Source organism: Poecilia reticulata, linkage group LG8 (assembly GCF_000633615.1).
Source record: "Poecilia reticulata strain Guanapo linkage group LG8, Guppy_female_1.0+MT, whole genome shotgun sequence".
Lineage (NCBI taxonomy): Eukaryota > Metazoa > Chordata > Actinopteri > Cyprinodontiformes > Poeciliidae > Poecilia > Poecilia reticulata.
In genome coordinates this window covers 23918421-23936939 of record NC_024338.1, presented here as the reverse complement: position 1 = coordinate 23936939, position 18519 = coordinate 23918421, and the positions used below count along the sequence as shown (strand labels likewise).

The following is an 18519-nucleotide window of genomic DNA, read 5'->3' as shown; positions in this document are numbered from 1 at the left end:
GAAAGCAGACACACTAACAGCMGATTTTCTTAACGACTAAAGGAGAGCAACAGATAACATGTCGTGTTGAAGACCTGACCTTTAACGACCTGTGYCTTGGTCGTCAGCAAAAACAAAATCTTGCTCCAAAAAGTCAATTTCACATCAGGAAGAACAAAAACCAACCAGCACCAGAAACGTGTCAGATATGCATTTTAAAGGATGTTGGAGTTCTAAATCCACCTAATCTTTTTCAGGTGCGSCTCCAGACTGYCGTWTCGCAGATGCAGCTSAACCAAAATTAAAAACTCTCAATGTACTYGTCTTGTTTGCTTTCCGTCTTTTATGTGTAGCCATGAGATGTAGATCATGACCAAAAGCATGATGGATGAGCACAATAAAACTATATGGATGAAGATGAGGGGTTTAGAAAACCTCTGGAGCAAACACATCAGCAGAGAAAGCCCAATGCATTAAATAAKCTGGTGGATCACTTTAAATTGCATAGTAATCCACTTGTAGCAATATATTTAYCGGTCTTTGATTTAATAAAGATGTATTCTTTGTCAATAAAAGCAGTGAAAAGAGGACACTCGTAAAGCCCGTCACGGCTTTCAATGTGAAATAAGATTTTCTTCACTGCAGCCAAGCCATTTAAAAAGCTCCTTTGACATCTTTACATGCRAAGAGTGAGTCATCAGCCTTGCATTGCTTATTAGACTTGGCATTTATAAGCCATTAACTCTTGGCCTACTTTACATTTAATGCACAGATAACCTAATGGAAAAGTTGCTTTTCTCTGTGAATTTTTTATAAAGATATTTAAAATAACTGCTTCACTTCTCCTCWYTGTCCTTCCTAAGTTGTCAGTACTTTGAGCATTGGTTAGTTTGAGAGTGACTGTCTGCAGTGACTGCATCCATCAAGGTTTCCTGCTGTCATGACCAACTGTTTCCCTCTGATAACACAAGATTCATGCCCTTCGAACATAATAACCTAATAGTCCTTGCTACTTCTGTCACTTTTTTTTCCTCACAGAGCGAGACAAAGAAGGGGGATTGAGTCAAACGACGTGAAAAAGAGATGCAGCAGAGAGATACAGAGGGATGGAAATAACTGTCCTTTTTTTCCACCATTATTTACAGTCATGGGGGTGTGTGCCTGGATTGTAAAGCTGCTTAGTGGTATGATTTAGCTGGGGGATTTGAATCTGTGCTCACCCCCACTTCAAGCACCCGGGTGGAGGCGGACAAAGAAAGTGAGATGGAGGGGGAGTGTGTGCATGTGTGTGATAGTGGGAAACGGCGTAGGAGAAGCGCAATCTGGTTTGGCTCCATGTGAAAATGACCTACTTCCTGTTAGCTCGCTCTCAAACCGAATTGCTGTTTTCTGATGTGTAGAAGAGCGAATGGGAGGTCCTCCGAGGGCTCTGTGGGGGTGGGGGGGGGAGGCTGACGTGGCATGGCAAAATGAGGGATAAGTAGCTGGCCTCTGGGACATTCTGTGTGGAGTGAAATTAATGTAACGTGTGTGAAATGTAAATTCTGCATGCGCCGTATATGCAATGTGCACTTAACGCTCTATGTGAGCACACGCAGTAAAGCAGGCGGGTTGCACAGTGAGATGCTCTCTGCGGCCTTAATTGCCCTAAAAGAGGGGTTGATGACAGCTGACTTCTCAGTAAGCCAATATTTGAGAGAGCCAGCCTTGCCAGATGTCCGCCAGTTGAGTGTGAATACAATGCCTCACAAATTTACCCTGTAAGCCCTGCAGGGGGCACAGCCAACATGCACAAGACGGTTTTCTAATCAAATAAGACCTGAACTCAACCTGTTGGTCCACACACAAAACACTGTGTGGTGTACAACTTACACAGTGCATCACTCTAACAGACCAACAATACTTTGAAACATGGTGGTGGCGGTATTATGCTGTGTGGTTGTTTTTCTTCAGCTGAGACCAAGGATTGAAAAATGAATGGAGCTAAATACAGGGCGTTTCTAATTTGAATTTGATGCACCGTTTTAGGTTAGTCTTAAACATGAAATCCAAATAAAACACACTATTGTCCAAGCACCTGGTAGTGGCAGCACCATGATGTGGGAAGTTGTTCAGCAGGGACAACAGAGTTGTTCAGGGTTGCTGTAGGGTCTTGACAATTGTGTAGTAATTTGTCTTGTTCTGTAGCATAAAATCCCAGTAAACCATATTCAAATTTGTGGCTATAATTTGATGAGATGTCAAAAAGTCTAAAGGGGTATAGAAGTTTTTTAAGAAAATTTGTGTCCAACCCACCGCAGAGTACTTCTGCAAGTGTTTTGTGGTTAAAAAACATACTTCAAATGAAACATCTGCCCTTGCTTTTATTGAATAAATGTTGTGGTTTCACTGCTGCTTGAGGAAATCTCTCCCGAGTTGTAATATCCTTCAGCCACCAAAAGGGGGCTGCAGCTCTGATAGTMACTTACTTCACAAACTAATGTGTTCGTGTGTGAGGATATGCAGTGGTTTTAGTAGTCAGTACAGACATATAAAGTGAAACCCTTGCAAATTCTCCTTTGACATAGGAAGTGGATCAAATAAAGTCATTATTATTTCATTAGGTACGGTCACTCATCCATGTTATGGTTTTGTCTTTTTAACTTTGATGCCTCAAGTGACATGATTAGATCCAGTTCTGAAAAAATCTGACTCATGACTGTCAAATGATGATTACTGATCAGTAGATGAAATCATGTAATACTGTGGTCACTGTTAATTTGCCTTTTATGATTAAATGTTCATGTTTTCATCCTTCCAGAGCTCTCAAAATGTAATATTTTTTAATGAACCTCTCAAAGCTCTACTAAATATCTTTTGTAAACAAGAGGAATTATTTAGGAAAGGAGGAGGTGGCAGAACCAATCAGGAGCCCCTTATTTCCCAGTGTTTTTATGATGGAGACCTTTCAGGCTTTTTCAAAGGGACGGAATATGAGTCCACTTGTTCAAGTCCATATGCAGATTTCTAAACTCTCTTTCACTCTTGATCATAATATTTCATAAAACAGTTTATTACACTGCAGACTCAAATTTATCATGAAGTCTTAGATATGGCTGGAAGAAAGCCACAAGAAATTATTCTTTGGAAAGCTATGAGAAGTTCAATAGTGTATCAATACTTGTGCAAGGTGTGGTTTATGATTTATGGTTTATGATTGTACTACTAGCGTGTTAGYTMAAAAGCCAGGATGTGTTGCCCTGAACAGAGCAACCACCTGCTGGGTTAGATAAAATTTGCAGAAACAGCATGGTGCCCCACAGCCGCCTGCTTTCCAGTCTGTTTGCAGCATTTAATCTTTGTTTTCAAAATTGAATGGTACCTGCACTCGTTGGCATGTTAATGTAGGTCATATGTAACGTCTTTTAGATGGATTCCCTGACCAGGTATGCGCTGCCGAGCTTAATCCCCACAACTCTGACTGGCTGTTCAGAAAATGAATTAATTTAATCCATCGTCATAACCCAGCCCCTCTCTCTCTTTCTCTCTCTCACTCAAATGCCGTTTCATTTTTCCCCACTTTTTTTTTTTTTTTTTTTTCCCAGTGCCCGAGGACTTGTCTTTGGAAGAGAGAGATGAGCTTTCGAACATACGACGCAGAAAAAAAGAGCTTCTTGATGATATCGAAGTAAGTGACACAATTTCTTTCATTTAGCTGCGATTGAGAGCTGACGGTTTGGATTGGATGAACATTTTTGAACTCTACTGATGTGACGCTAGAGGATAATGTGTTGCATTAAACCCTGCATGCAGCTTCTCCTCTTCTATTTGCATGCAGACACACGTCTATCATATCACATGAAGTCTCTCAGTTGACTCWTAGAATATTGTTTTAGCATGGGTCAAATACATATTGTCAACTGAATCCTTTCTTCTTTTTTTCATTGCAGCGGCTGAAATTTGAAATCGCTGAAGTAATGAATGAGATTGAACAGCTCACCTGTGTTGGGGAGAGGTGAGTTTGGGTTTATTTTGGCACATACTGTACAACTGAACTGTATAGCAAACTGAATTCCTTTGAGTCTGATAGCAGGGATTATGTTAATTATGATGAATCGGATTATATATATTATTTTCTGGGCGATACTTTCCTCATTAAAATGTGAGAGAATTATGAGGGCCAACAGTGTTTGCCTGAATCCATAAAGAAAGGTTTACGATTTTTATTTTGTCCAGCAAATCCTGTGACACAAGAGGATTTTCAGCTTAAAATTAGGTGAAACTTGGAGCAGGTTTCATTTGATCTGCTTACCATCTTTTTTTATTTTTTTGTTCAAAAGAGTTTGCTTCAGCATCTGTTCTAGTTCCTTTTTCTTTTCTTTTTTTTTGAGGGATACCGGTAGTTAATTTTACTCCCAGCATCACACCTGTCATTTTACGTTTTATGTGAACAGCTTAATCCTCTACTGTTTGATTAGTGAAGTAAAAAATCGCCTTTATCTAAACATTAGTCAAACAGTCCTTATGTGGATGCTTCCCTGTCATTGGCTGAGATGGAGTGAGGCCATGTGTCAGGCTGTGTGTCTCAGGTGCAGCTGGTGAAACTTGGCTCGGGTTATTTTGGGCACATGGGAGCAGTGAGAGCATCCACTGAAACATAAAGGTGCAGATTTCCATGGAGTTTACATTCTGTGTGTTTTCAAAGGCATTGAAATGGGAAATGTTTTTCTTCTGAAACTGTTGTAGAAASGGTTGAGCTGATTTATTGAGATGTAGTGCTGCAGCTGTCACAGAACTGCACTTTGTGGTGTTTATTATCTATTTTGGTGTCTGTAGATTCAATATTTGACTGAGCAGTAAAACCTAGAAAACAGAATTGACCAACAAAGCAAGCAGCAGCAGCGTGACAACCTGACAAGAGATAACTGCACTAATCAGAATTTTGTGGATGATTTTTGATGTTTGTTTTTTTTCTTTATAGATACAGTTTTTCTATGTGGTGTACAGATTTTAGGTGATTCAAAGGTTTTCAAAAKAACTGCAATATGAAAAGATACAGTAGTAAAACAATTTTCACAAGTCAGTCAGGGCCAATCAAGCTGAAAATCATCTAATTCTGATCACTAGCTAMTTTCTAAATGTATCTCATTTCTAATAGTTTTTTAAAATTATTATAATTGCAGCAAAACCTCACAAAGAAACAAACAGATTGCCATGGGAAGGAAGAAATTCAACATGGATCCTAAAAAGGTCAGGCAGGTTTCTAAGCTTCGAATGAGACTTCAGAATCAATATAACCTTTGCTTTTGTATGAAGTGATTTATGTTATGCTAAAATGATTTATCACATTTCTCTTAACTACTGAACTGAAGAGTAATATCTTCACAGGGAATCCAGTTTCTTTTGGAAAACGATCTTCTCCAGAACACCCCAGAGGACATCGCACAGTTCCTCTACAAAGGCGAAGGGCTCAACAAAACCGTCATTGGGGACTACTTAGGGGAACGGTAACCTCTCCAGTTTTCCCTCTGCTTTCTTTTTACCTTCCTTTTCTCTCTGTTCTCTCTGAGACCCAACCAGAAATCTCCTGGAAGTCAGTAGCCTGAATTTATGAAGCAGAGCCATGACAGGAGGCAGTGCAACTAAAAAAAAAAAAAAAGAGGGAGAGAGAGAGAGAGAAAAAATCTGGGCGGACATGTGGTTTTTATCTGAAAGATGTTGGGGCAGGGGTAGAGCTGTCAAAAAGCAGATGCAATAGTGTCTCGCTTAGACAGCTCAACAGTTTTGGAGCTAAAATAGGTGCTGCATCCTGGCTGCCGCATTCGACTTTCCTCCAAGAGTCCCAAAATGCACCACTATGACGTGTTTATCTCAATTTTCCCCAGCAGTTTAAAGTAAATATAACTTTCTTTCTTTTTTTTCTTTTTTTTTACAGGGATGACTTTAATATCAAGGTCCTTCAGGCATTTGTGGAGCTTCATGAATTTGCAGACCTCAACCTTGTTCAAGCCTTAAGGTGAGATATACAATACTAACAAACAYTGGGTCACACTTTAATTTGGTCTTTCTATGATGTGTCWGCATATACCAGTAGAAGTTATCAGTACAGCAGTTTAATACTGTCAAACCTTATAACTATAATCACAACCTTAGTATTTACTCCTGGATAAAAAGGTGTCATTTTTTTATTACTGCAACTTGTGGATTATGTGTAAATATTGCTTTTTGGGGATGACGCTGGTGGGACGATGTTACACAGCCACATGTATAAATGTACTAATGTTGTGGCATCTGGCATTAGGAACATCATTCTGCTAATAATAGTGAAGCAATAGCTTAAAGTATAAGGACAGATCATTTAAAAAAGATTAAAATAAAAAGATGTAGCTTTTACAATGTGCAGGTTTGGGTGTGAACATATGAGCCKGAAACTCTAAATAATAATTTTCTTGAAATTTTCTTGAGATTTCAGGAAAAAAAAGTCCCATATTGCTGTCAAATTTGGTTAACAGGAAAAAATATAYATTATTTTAAACCTATGAGAAATGTTAATCTGCTCATTTGGCAACATKGTGTTGACACTGACAGCCTTAAATTTAAGWMATTAGAAATCTGTGTGTCTCTACCAAGTTAGTACACATTAAAGATTTGTTTTATTCCCAAAATGGCTAAAACTTGGAGGGAGAATTTTTAAGTCTTGCCACAAACTTTTTAATTAAATGTATGCCTGGAGGCTCAAGTCTTTGGCAAGCTCTAATCAGTTTTCTTGCTGGAAAGCACAACGTTTAGCTACATAAATGTTCCCATCATCATCGTATTTTACCATAGCAATGGTGTTGAATTTCTTAACATTCCTGCCAAAAATCCCAAGTAGCTTTTTAAACAATCACAACAGCATTATTACCTTAACTTCTTATTCTTCTTGGTCGTCCTCCTCTTCTTCTCCTATTAGACCAAATCCTGTGCTGGCTGACACCAGATTTCATCTAAAAATCCAATATAAATTTTGCATCAACAATATGTGATGAGATCATCATGTTTCTGTTTTCTGCTGTTGCAGGCAGTTTCTGTGGAGCTTCAGACTTCCTGGTGAAGCCCAGAAGATCGATCGCATGATGGAGGCGTTTGCCTCCAGGTACTGCCAGTGCAATCCTGGTGTCTTCCAGTCCACAGGTACACACACACACACACGCACGCAGGCACGCACGCACGCACGCACACACACACACGCAGCAGCAGCGTTGTCATGACTCAGTCTGGATGGATAACTTGAGCCAGAAAGACCTMTGCAAACTCAAATCAATTATTTTGACTGTTTGACTGTTCCCAGTAGACTGCCAGGCCTGGATGTGAAGTATAAATTTTACTTTGGCCGAAGCAAATCTTTAATCTCTTCACAAAGATAAACGTTCACTCTCAGAAARTAAGATTAGTATTTCAGTCTCTATATAAATTTCTCTTCCTCAGGCATAAATTTACACTTCTCAAAATTTCAGCTAAAGTTAACATGTTGGTCTTTAAGCAGCAGCTTTCCCCCCCGACCTCTGTGTAATCAGCGTCCGTGTCTCCAGCAGTTATAGCGGTATTGATCCCTGCTCAGTGGCGGTCATTAGTASTGTCTTGTCTCGTTGCGTCCCGTGTGGAGCCTCCTGTGTTCAGGTGGCAGCTCAGGTCATCACTATTGAAGCAGCGACACACCCAGACTAAGTTATTGGCCCTTTCCTGAGAACGGGGTGTGCAGTGTTATAAATCAAAGTGTAGAGGATGTTGGCTGGTAGTGTGTGGAAATATGAGGTCCAGGATGGTGAGCAGGAGTTATGATCGTGGATGTGTGTGTGTGTGTGTGTGTGTGTGTGTGCGTGTGCGTGTGTGTGTGTGTGGGGGTGTGTGCGTGTGTGTGTGTGTGCAAAAAAGACTGGAGGGAAAGTTGTGTCAACAAAAATAGGCCCTTTTTCCTGATTATACATCGGTTTTTATTTCACTAATCTCCCTCTTGAGAAGAGGTTAGTTGTAGTTTTTACTCACAAGTCATGCCACTCTGGTTCTTGTGTGACAGAGTGGACTGTGCAAATGAGGTACATCTGCCTCTTCATTTTCATCTTAACTATGCTGCTGTAATTTAGCAATATAAAGAAAAACATACAATTTGCACAGTAATATAGACACAGTATGTGTAGGATATACACAAAACAATATCATTTAAACAGACAATTATTGTAATTAATTAGCTTAGTAGTTTTTGCTATTGACGTTTTGAAGCAATGAAAAGTCGTCCAGCCTTGACTACTTTGCAAAAGCATTCTGCCGTCATGAACATGTACTTAAGTAACATTTAATGCTGGGAATTAGTATGCATTATGTCAAGAGTAACCCCTTCAAAAAGCAGGACAAATGTGTGAAAATGTCCAATTTCCTCCACAGACACTTGCTACGTCCTCTCATTTGCCATTATTATGCTGAACACCAGCCTTCACAATCCCAACGTCCGAGACAAGCCCCCGGTGGAGCGCTTCATTTCCATGAACAGAGGGATCAATGAGGGAGGAGATCTCCCCGAGGAGCTACTCAGGGTAAGAATGGTGACTTATTTARTTTGAATGTCTGGACAGACTTAGCCCTGTACTGCAAATCACTGCGCTAGTGAATGCATGAAGTGTTTTTTGTTTTTTTTTGTACCTGTCTTTCTTTAATTGTTTGCTTTTATATATAGACTTTATGAAAAGCAACAGAGAGAATCGACTCGTGTCAACAATTCATTTTAGATTAAACTTAATCCACTTGCTTTATTCAATTGTTTTATTGAAGATAACGGATTAAAAGTTAAAGATGTTTTTTTTTTAAGTTCATTTTCATTAATAACCTAGTTTGTCAGAGTTGTGCTTTAATAAGCTAAATCTGATGTAACATACGTTTTCCCTTTTCTTTTCTAGAATCTCTATGACAGCATTAAGAGCGAACCCTTTAAGATCCCAGAGGACGATGGGAACGACCTGACGCACACGTTCTTCAACCCAGACAGAGAAGGATGGCTGCTTAAATTAGGTTAGTGTGAGTCTCCCTCCCAGCTGCGGRCAGAGTGTAAGACMTCCTGGATGAATCAATTTGTTTACTCTTGCATTTTTATTTGCCTTACAGCTGGGGATTTTTTTTTCCTCACAATAGCTTAAACTGCAAAGTGTTGTCACGCAGGGTGGAAGTGAAGTGTTACGGTACACAGATCAAATGGCAGCAAAAGCTTCTTTTTTTTTTTTTTTTTAGTAAATGTCCTCTGAAGGGTAAACAATCAGAATAATACTAAGATTGAAACAGAAATGGAAAGCTTATAAAGGTTTCATGTTATTATGAGCACTGTGCAATAAAATACTTATTTTATGGAAGCAAAGGAAGTTTCAAAATTCAGTAATAGATAAAATGGATAAAACTAACACTCCTGGCTCCAATGCAGTATGTTGGGTCCAATTATTCAAGCATTTTTACAAGATGATAAAGTACACTTTACATACAATATTTTATGCTTGTACTCCTCTCAAACAGTACTGCATACTTTTTTGTGCATTTTTGTGCTTTTTTGTGTATGTTGCTAATAGAGAACATGCACATATTTTGTTTTGTTTATTGGGATCCATAATGTTCCACAATGSTTAAGGGAATTATATGCTCAATTTATCGCAATTTTTAAAAATAGATGCTAGCTTAGGAACTGGATTATACATTTAAGAGTGATAATTGTTGAATTCATTCAGTAGAAAAATATATATTGTTATTGTCTTTATTTGTATTCCCTCACCCGCTTGATCTTGTGTTTGTAAAACTAAAAGAAAAGGTTTCATAAATGTGGTGTTTTGCTTTGAACATCATAMATTTAATGGGTAGGGTTTCAGATATGCTTTCCCCAATGCCTTTGCAATGCCTTTCAGTTTTCTTCAAATCGAAAGGCATTACAAAGGTCCAAAAGCATGCAAGTATTTGTGGGGCAACTTAAACATGAGCATTTTTCTAATTCTGAAACAAAATGCTTCTTAAATAGTTTCGGTGAGTAAACGCAGACTCTCAGTGAAGACACAGTTAACCTTAATTTGGAGGAAAAAAAACATCCTGTATTTAGGATATTAGAGTATTTTTGTCAACTACAGTCTTCCCTAAAGCAAAGAGCTGCGTGGTTAACGTAGACTGTCCAGAAAACAAAAAACAAAAAAATTCTTCTGATGAAAGCTGGATTTATTGCAGGTCAGGAAAAGAAACGACTGTGCTGCTGGCTTTACAATTGGGTCAGGAACRCCACAGAAGGTGAACTCATTTTCAAATGAATAATTCCCAGAAAATTATAACAACAACAGCAGAAACAGATACYGAGAGTTGAGTTCACTCAGGGACCCCACACTGATTTATTTATGYGCAAGTAAGTGGTAATTAGGTAACATCTGTAGCTGATCACAAGGGGTCTGCCAGTTTCCTTTGTGTACACCCGTGTACCATAAAGATTTTTATAAACCTGATGTCTGTCGGTGCCTAAAGAGACAATAAAGTATCATTTAAAAGGTGCTGCTTAACACATAAAAATGACAACAGGTGCTGTAGATCAAGAGGGGGGAGGTTTCTTGCTTTGAAGAAAAACCMMSRMMRRAARKTKGKWWTTYYYCYTYYWAAWYMAMMWWAMAWRYGTGTTTTCATCTTTTGTGATAAAGACTGAACCTGTGCATCATCACCCTCTGCAGTAACAGTGAARGCTACAGACCTGAGCATCTATTTTTGGTTTAACTGACCCATAAATGGTGTGAAAACATAAGTGTGCAAAACAGCAAAGGCCCAACAGCTTGCTTAAGYGGACWGGAGGAAGTATGTTGAKGCACCTATTGCATGTAGTCAGAATAAAATCATGATTTTAAGTAACATCTGAATATCATTCATAACACTCCTCCCACTTGTCCATCATCCTACTAAATAATTAGTTATTTGAAACCTATTCGCTACCTTACTAGTGGTATATTAATGGTGTCACATCATTTAACAATTCTGTTGCTTTTGAAGGCATCCTAATGCATTTAAGGAAGATAATTGGGATTTTCTGTGTAAATGAACCCTTATTCCACATACCCTTTTTGCCATTTCCTGCTTTATAGCTTCATGTGTTTCTAATTTAGAGTTTACTTCATCACCTAACGGTGACYCCAGGGGTTACTGCATTCTTATATTACATTACTAATTATATATCTGTTATTTAACACCGAGTTTTATAACCAAATGTAAAGAATGTTTAATGGCYGGCTTGCAGTTTTCTCATGCGGGCTAAGGAGCAGATTCATTGCAGGTGGTTTGGTTTATGACCCCATTCACACACCTGGCTTCGACCTGCACATTCCTCTAACTCTGTGTAACGTCTCAGTGGTCTCATCTAGGTGGTGAGCACGAATTCGTAGTGTCCCAGTGTGGCTTATAGGCCTAACATGATTACATTATGGTACGGCTCCCCCATGAAGCCATTTCCCGTGCCAGCTTTGACAATGATACTTCTAATTTAACTGTCTAAAAATAAATCCTGGAGGATGCAGAGGAATAAATGCCTTTTTTTTTTTTTTTTATACTCTGCACAGTATATCTCTGTRCAGAGTGGAAATGTGTCCATGCTAATTCAACAGCCAGAGTCTATTGATATGTAAGGGAGTGAAGAGGTTTTATAATTATGTGTAGCCCTGCGGAGACTACCGGGAKGCTGTAGTGAAATCTAGAAAGTTTAGGCAATGCAAACACAGTTAAAGGAGGCCCAAAACCGTGATTTGTGTTTCATGTAAAAGGTGCAATTATGCATGAACTGAGAAGACACCAGAATCCTGGTATTAGAGCCTCCGTTTTGCTCCTACTTTAAATTTCTGCAGCTGCTGCCAGAGGCTGAAYTTGCTTGCAAACCTACATTTATTTTTACTCTTTTGTGTCTTTTAACACATGAAGTGGCAAACTTGMTCTGGGGTTTTGGTTGCTTCTGACGATGTGTTTGTGTTGAGGTTTGAACCTCGGGGGGATTTTTCTTAACGCCAGGTTGGGTCCGCATCAAACCTCTTGCGATCCCTCAAGAGGGAAAAACAAGTAACAAATACGCAAAGTCAGTAACAATTTAACAGGTGTGTGAGTCATTGTTTGACTAAGCTTGAAGCTCGGAGAGATCACGGTTGTAGATTGTAATSGTAAAATAAACAAGCCAGCATAAAAGCTTCTGAAAGTCAAAGTGAACTTTCTTCTTATCATTGGATAACAGTTCAGTTTCTATTCCATAGTGGGAGTTAAATATGTCACCTCACTGACACGATGATAAATGCAATCRTAAACCTCTTACAAAAATAGCTTTGTTTCTTATTTATAGATAGTAAATGATTTTGCAACCTTATTGATAATTATGTCTGTTTTTAGTCTGGAGTTATTAGCAATTTCCCTGAGCACAAATCTTTAATTTAGTTCTTATTCTTCATACATAAGAGGAAATGACTTCTAGATGTGTATGTGGCATATTACATGTTTATAACACTGAAAGGAGAATATTGCATTAAAGGAACAAACTCATTTTTAGTATCAATGTAATTATAAGAAGGAATAGAAGAAGCTGTGGGAGTGTAGATCATTAGAGCGCCACATATTCTGCTCTTTTGTCCTGACGGGGAGACAGCCAGTCTGTCACTAGTACCATTGTGTCACTTCCCGTTTCCTCTGTCTCTTCCTGTCAGGAGGGCGAGTGAAAACCTGGAAGAGAAGGTGGTTCATCCTGACGGACAACTGCCTCTACTACTTCGAATACACAACAGTGAGTCTTCCTCCAAGAACGTTATTTATTAAAGGGAGTTTAATCATCTCTCGTTAGAAGAAGCAGAACAAGTAACTGAGTGACGATTTTCCACTTACAGTTTGTTGCCAAAGTATTGAACTTTTTTATACTGTCACAGTACAACCGCATTTTCCCCAAAGGGAAATTAAATGTTGATGCACCTCATAAAATGTCTTTCTTAACAATGCATGCTCTTACATGCATTACCAGACTTCTCCAGAACCTAAATGTAGGCAGATCACCTGTCTGAGTAAGGTATGTTACWGCAGGGACTCATTTATAATTTGTAGGATGTTGGCTTTTTACTTTTTATGCAAAATAAGGATTTTTTTYCCCTGATCTCAACATTATGTGGAGGAAATTCTGCCTACATTCCAGGTTTAAATGTTACTAATTATTGCTAATATAATTTTGCTCACTCATTAATTGCTTGATATAACCCTACTGTACCAATGACATTTTTTATAAGCGGCTGTATGTGCTGACTGCAGCATCAGCAACGTCCTCTCCGTACCTCGGTATTATCCTTCAGCTTACCATCATTATATCCTGTCCTCTGTCTGACTGCTGGAAATGCGCATTATCCGCTTCAACATCTGAGCCGTGAGGACACGTGGAGGACAGAACATGAGGTTGATTTCAAAGCTAGTGGACCATGTCAAACTCAATTTCCTCTAACCCTCATGATTTTTAACGTGATTTTTTTACAAAATTATGTGTGCCCTTTCTTCCCCCCCCCCCCCCCCCCCTTTTCGGTTTGTGAACTTTGAGTATTGATTCTTCATGAATTTTACTTTCTATTCACTTGCTTGCTTAATCTTGTCTCGTTTTTGCCCTCTTACAGGACAAAGAGCCTCGTGGGATCATCCCACTGGAGAACCTCAGCATCAGGGAAGTGGAGGAGCCCAGAAAACCTGTGAGTCTTTCCTCAGTAAAGACCACGATCTGTGTTTGCATGTCTGTCTCACAGTTAAAGGACAATATTACTAGGCGAAAAGCTAATCATTTGCCCTTTTCTGTTCCACCAGAACTGCTTTGAGTTATACAACCCCAATCACAAAGGCCAGGTGATCAAAGCCTGCAAGACTGAGGCAGACGGACGTGTTGTCGAGGGCAACCATGTGGTCTACAGGATATCAGCGCCTACGCCTGAGGAGAAGGAGGAGTGGATTAAATCCATCAAGTAAGTTTCTTTCTGATACTATTGGTATAGTCTACCTTGAAATCATATTTGGTTTTTAAACCAATAAATGYTGATTTCATCGGCCACTGTGGTTGTTGGGTTTGCTCGACTGAGTAAACAACGTTTTCTGTCAGAAATGTCATACTTTAAAGAGAGATRAGATATGTGTCAACTTCTTTATGGTTTCATACGTGATAGACGTTTCAGTTTAATTGTCAGGTTTGACCTTTTTCTGAGTTGGTGCTGCAAAACCCTTATCTTGTTTTATGAATGTTGAATTTCTCTGAGGATGRTTTGCATTGTATGTAACCATTTCATGTAGCGCTAGGTTGGATCAAGAAAGGAAGATTCAAGGAATATTAATGCTTTTTGCACTGAATTCCTTTCACAGTTTAGACAGACAGTCATTGACCTAAATACTAACTGCTGTGTAATTGCTTCAACTGAATATGGTGAAGTCAAAAGCAGTTTACTCAGCTGAACAGAGCACCTTTTGTGCTGTAATATTCTGCAATTCCTCATCCACCGTGTACATACCATTACAGCCTATTCACTCTGGAAATGATGAAGGGATAAGTGACTTTGCATGGCACATAGAGGGGAGCCAGAAAAGCAGCTCCGAACCGGGTTTGATGCATCCTCAGCCGCTGAGGGTAACGAGCCACATCTTCACCAGAGGGGTCCACAAGACTCTGGTCCTGGGGAGATGAAAGGCTTTTTATGGAAATCATCATTATTATTTTTTTCCCCCCAGTCTTCTAAGAAGATGTGATGGCAAGGGAAGCACACCCTGCTTGTCCTGAGTCACAAGCATTTAGACCCAGATTATGTTGAAACAATTTGTCAATTTCTTCAGCTTTGACATTTCTTTAGATGCTTTGGGTTTCCAAGGACACCGATGGGTGGTGGTGACAATTGGTCAGGGTTGCCTTGCATGTGTTTGTTCCCTCCACAGTAGAGTAATTGTTTCATTAGAAATGACGATAAACGTTATGAATCCAGGGCATGGTCATGGTTTGCAGCATGCTTGTTGGTGCTGTGGAGTTACAAAAGCTATCAGCGATAAGCTCAGTGGGGGGTTTAGCCTCTTCTTGCTGCCGGTGCCAACAGGATTTAGCAGCCGTGAAACTGGGCTCCTCAGCAGAGCCCAACTGGCTTCCTGACTCACTCTTGTTTGACGCTGCCTCTCCGTCATCGCTCTTTACGGAAGAAAGAAAAGAAAAAACTCTGTAATCTTGAGCACAATTGTTTGCCCTCCAATGAGGCCAAAAAAAACCTGCGGGGGAGCAAGAGGGAATGTGTGGGATTGTATGTTTTGCTGTGTTCCTGGCAGAGTTCTGGAAGAGGGAACTCTTAAGAGGTTCTTCCAAATTGGAGTAAGAAGAAAAAAGAAATGACTCTGGATGGGGAGGGAGCTCATCTTCTGAAACCATGGAAACCTAACTAGGTCACTGCGCAAACTTTATTTCCCCCCCCCCCCCACCCCTTTTTATGATCTGGTTAAGGCAGGGGTCTGCATAAATGTGTCCCATTTCCATATCAAAGACATTTGAGACCCTTCTCTCGTGTGGCGCTGTTTGTTTGATTGCTGTCCTTTCATTGGCTTCTCCAGGGCAAGCATTAGCAGGGATCCCTTCTATGACATGCTGGCCACCAGGAAGAGGCGCATCGCCAACAAGAAGTGAAGGGAGACAATCAAGTCAAGCTCCAAAGTGCTCCATCTTCCTCTCTCTTGGTTCACGAAGACATAAATGGCATGCCGCTAAGCTGGTTCACTTGGGAAACTGAAGACCCGAAGACAAACCTGGACACTCTATAAGTGAGGGGAACATATAAATCTCTACTGAACCAGCCGGTTTGTGTCCTCTTCATCTCATTTATTGCCCTTTACTCATATCAAAACATGTTTTAGTTGCCCCCTAAAGCACAACTGCCATGTTTCAGGTGCACATGCATGTATGTGGCTTATTATAAAGAACTATGTTTGTGTTTTTGTATGTGTGTGCAGCAGTGTGCATGTTAAGTTTGTTTGCATACAGTGTGAAAGTATTTCCTCCACTGTGCTTTAAAAAAAAAAGTTGTTGAAGCTACAAACCAGAGTTCAGGTGGATGGCCATCAACACCGAGGTTAAAAGAATAAACAGGAGGAGGAAACAGATGAACGTTTTTAAGAGATGGAGGCTGAGTCGGTTCAGTCAAACCGCAGCTGGACCGCAGCGTCTTCTCATTCTGGTGCTGAGCTCGTCTCTCCTGGTGCCCTGCTCAGAGAAACCTCAAAAACGGTGTCAAAGTATAGACTATGTTCTTTTCTTTGGGAGCAGAGACTTGAAATGTGCATACTTTGTTATATTTTGATTTAGTAACGGTGCTTTTATACGAGACTTCAAAATGTAACCCTTTTAGACCTGAGGGCGTAATTCTTATTCCCCAATCAGACTTTTGGACACCAGCTTTTTGTTTTGAAAATGCAAGCTCTTCAGATCTCACGTGTCATGTAAACGGCACCTTTGAAGATCCAACGCAGCTGCGATTCAATGGCCCCAATAATGACATTGCACATACTGATGTTACATTACATAGCAGGAGTATGAGAATGAAACCTTCTGAAGATCCTGAAGGTTTCTGAATGAAAGTGAAACTTAGGAGATTAATGTCTGTCTGATCCGTTCAASTAATTATAACCGAGATGGTGACTTCTGGGAGAAGTGATGTTTCTACTGTTCCTGGTTTTCACACAACATAAAACAAGAGTCCGTCAAAATAAGCACAGATACCTCGGAGGTACAATAGGACTTGATGTTCCACAAAATCTTGCATATTTCCTCAAGTTGATCCCCAGGTTTAAAAAATGACAKACTACATCATTCCAAGATCTGAAATAGTGCATAAGTAGCTTTAAATGATTGGTTTCAAAACTGCCACAACCTTCTGTTATACTGTCCCTGTAGTCTACAAGCTTTATAATGAGATCCTAGAAAGGTATCACAGAGCTGCCCCTTTAGAAACACCTGTTCTACTTTGGTACTTCTCTCGATTGCAGCACCTAAAACTTGCCTCATGCTTTGAAGACAAATTATAGTCAACAATACCTGGCATTAGCTGGTGCTAAAATATATCAAGAGATCTGATTCCTGGGGTATCTTAATGATTACGATTTCAAAAGCACTTTCATTTTCAGAAAGACATTTCGGTCCAAAAGAAGGGTTTGTTTTTCTCTCTGCAGCAGCCCAGTTGGTACCAGTCCAATTAAGCTCTTTCCAATTTATTTTTATTTCTCTACTGCATATGTTGGTGAAGGTTAGTGTATTGTTGTGATCCTGTTTGCGTTTGATCCYTGCTTGCTTTTGTGTTCCTCTTTAAGATTTTCTACTTAAAAACCAGCTATCATTTTTTGTATTTATTTTTATTCGTGAAATGATTTTATTATTACTTCCTGTAAATCTTAAATAACGTATGCCTAAGTTATGTATGTGTATATATATTGTATAGGTTTTAATGTCTTTGTTGTAGTATGCACACTAACATTTTTGCATCTTGCTAAAGTTTGGGATCTTCTTGGCAAAAGCCTTAAACAATCATTTGATTAAAAAAAAAAGACTGATGGAAGTAATGAAGAGAATCTAGGTCGACTGTGACAAAGCTGTTTAAAAGCCATGACTAATGAGAAAAAGATTGTTATATTTATAAAAATGGAAAAGATTATAGTGAATATGATGTTTCATGTTATGGATCATGATTATATAGTTGATAAAGATGTCAAAAAACACCAATAGTTTTGTATGTGATTGTAAAATAAAAATGTAGGCCTTGTGAAATAAGGGCATAATTTTATCTTCTGCAGCCCTATGTGGGCATGTGGTCGCATTAATTTTTATATTCTCTGTAAGAGCTGTTTGGTCACGTTGTACATTACGTGTATCTACATAAAGTATACATAAAGCTTGGGATATTCATTATTGACGCTCGTCTTGACCTACTTCTTTGCATAAGTGAGTTTTAAGTCACATTGCAGAAAGGTATTAATTACTTTTCAAGTGTAGAGAAAGACTGTTTTGCAACGTGGCTGTCTGACTAAAGGCAACCAAGGTGAGCAAACAGGAAGCAAAACAGGATATGTTCGGAAAAACCAGTTGTGTTTCTGCAAAAACACTTATTGGGGCAGGACATGGAACACTGATGCCCCCTACAGGCGCTTTCYTTAAAATTACAATTGGAAAACTGTTCAGTTAAATTAGCAAAGAATGATCAACTTATAGTGTTGCACAAGGTTTACTTCGCTATACAGAAATATTTTTACAATACAACATATCTTGTTCTTGCTTTTTASTAGTTTTGTTCATTGTCTGGAAACGGGGTGAATTTGCACACATTTTTCAGACCTGGATATCTGGAGAAACGACATGTCTGTAACTATCCTGTGTCCAGTTCACTGAAATGATGCACAAATCCACAGATTATCCATCCATAGAAATAAACTGAATTAAATTTGATAGATTAGCACATCTATTAGTATCCATCCATAATTTTCTGTTATTTTTGTTAAAGGCTCACTGCCTATATATATATA

General features: G+C 39.2%; 1 protein-coding gene across 1 annotated transcript in view; it reads left to right on the top strand.

The window, feature by feature from the left end:
* Positions 1–17912, top strand: part of cyth3b (cytohesin 3b) — a 33054-nt gene extending 15142 nt beyond the window's left edge. The window contains exons 2-13 of the mRNA XM_008416762.2: positions 3564–3646; positions 3909–3973; positions 5142–5208; positions 5347–5465; positions 5894–5974; positions 7019–7131; positions 8380–8528; positions 8889–9000; positions 12672–12748; positions 13614–13685; positions 13798–13952; positions 15565–17912. Coding sequence (XP_008414984.1) covers positions 3564–3646; positions 3909–3973; positions 5142–5208; positions 5347–5465; positions 5894–5974; positions 7019–7131; positions 8380–8528; positions 8889–9000; positions 12672–12748; positions 13614–13685; positions 13798–13952; positions 15565–15637 — 1166 coding nt within the window. The 3' untranslated portion in view covers positions 15638–17912. The remainder of the gene's footprint in view (positions 1–3563; positions 3647–3908; positions 3974–5141; positions 5209–5346; positions 5466–5893; positions 5975–7018; positions 7132–8379; positions 8529–8888; positions 9001–12671; positions 12749–13613; positions 13686–13797; positions 13953–15564) is intronic.
* Positions 17913–18519: the final 607 nt, after the last annotated feature.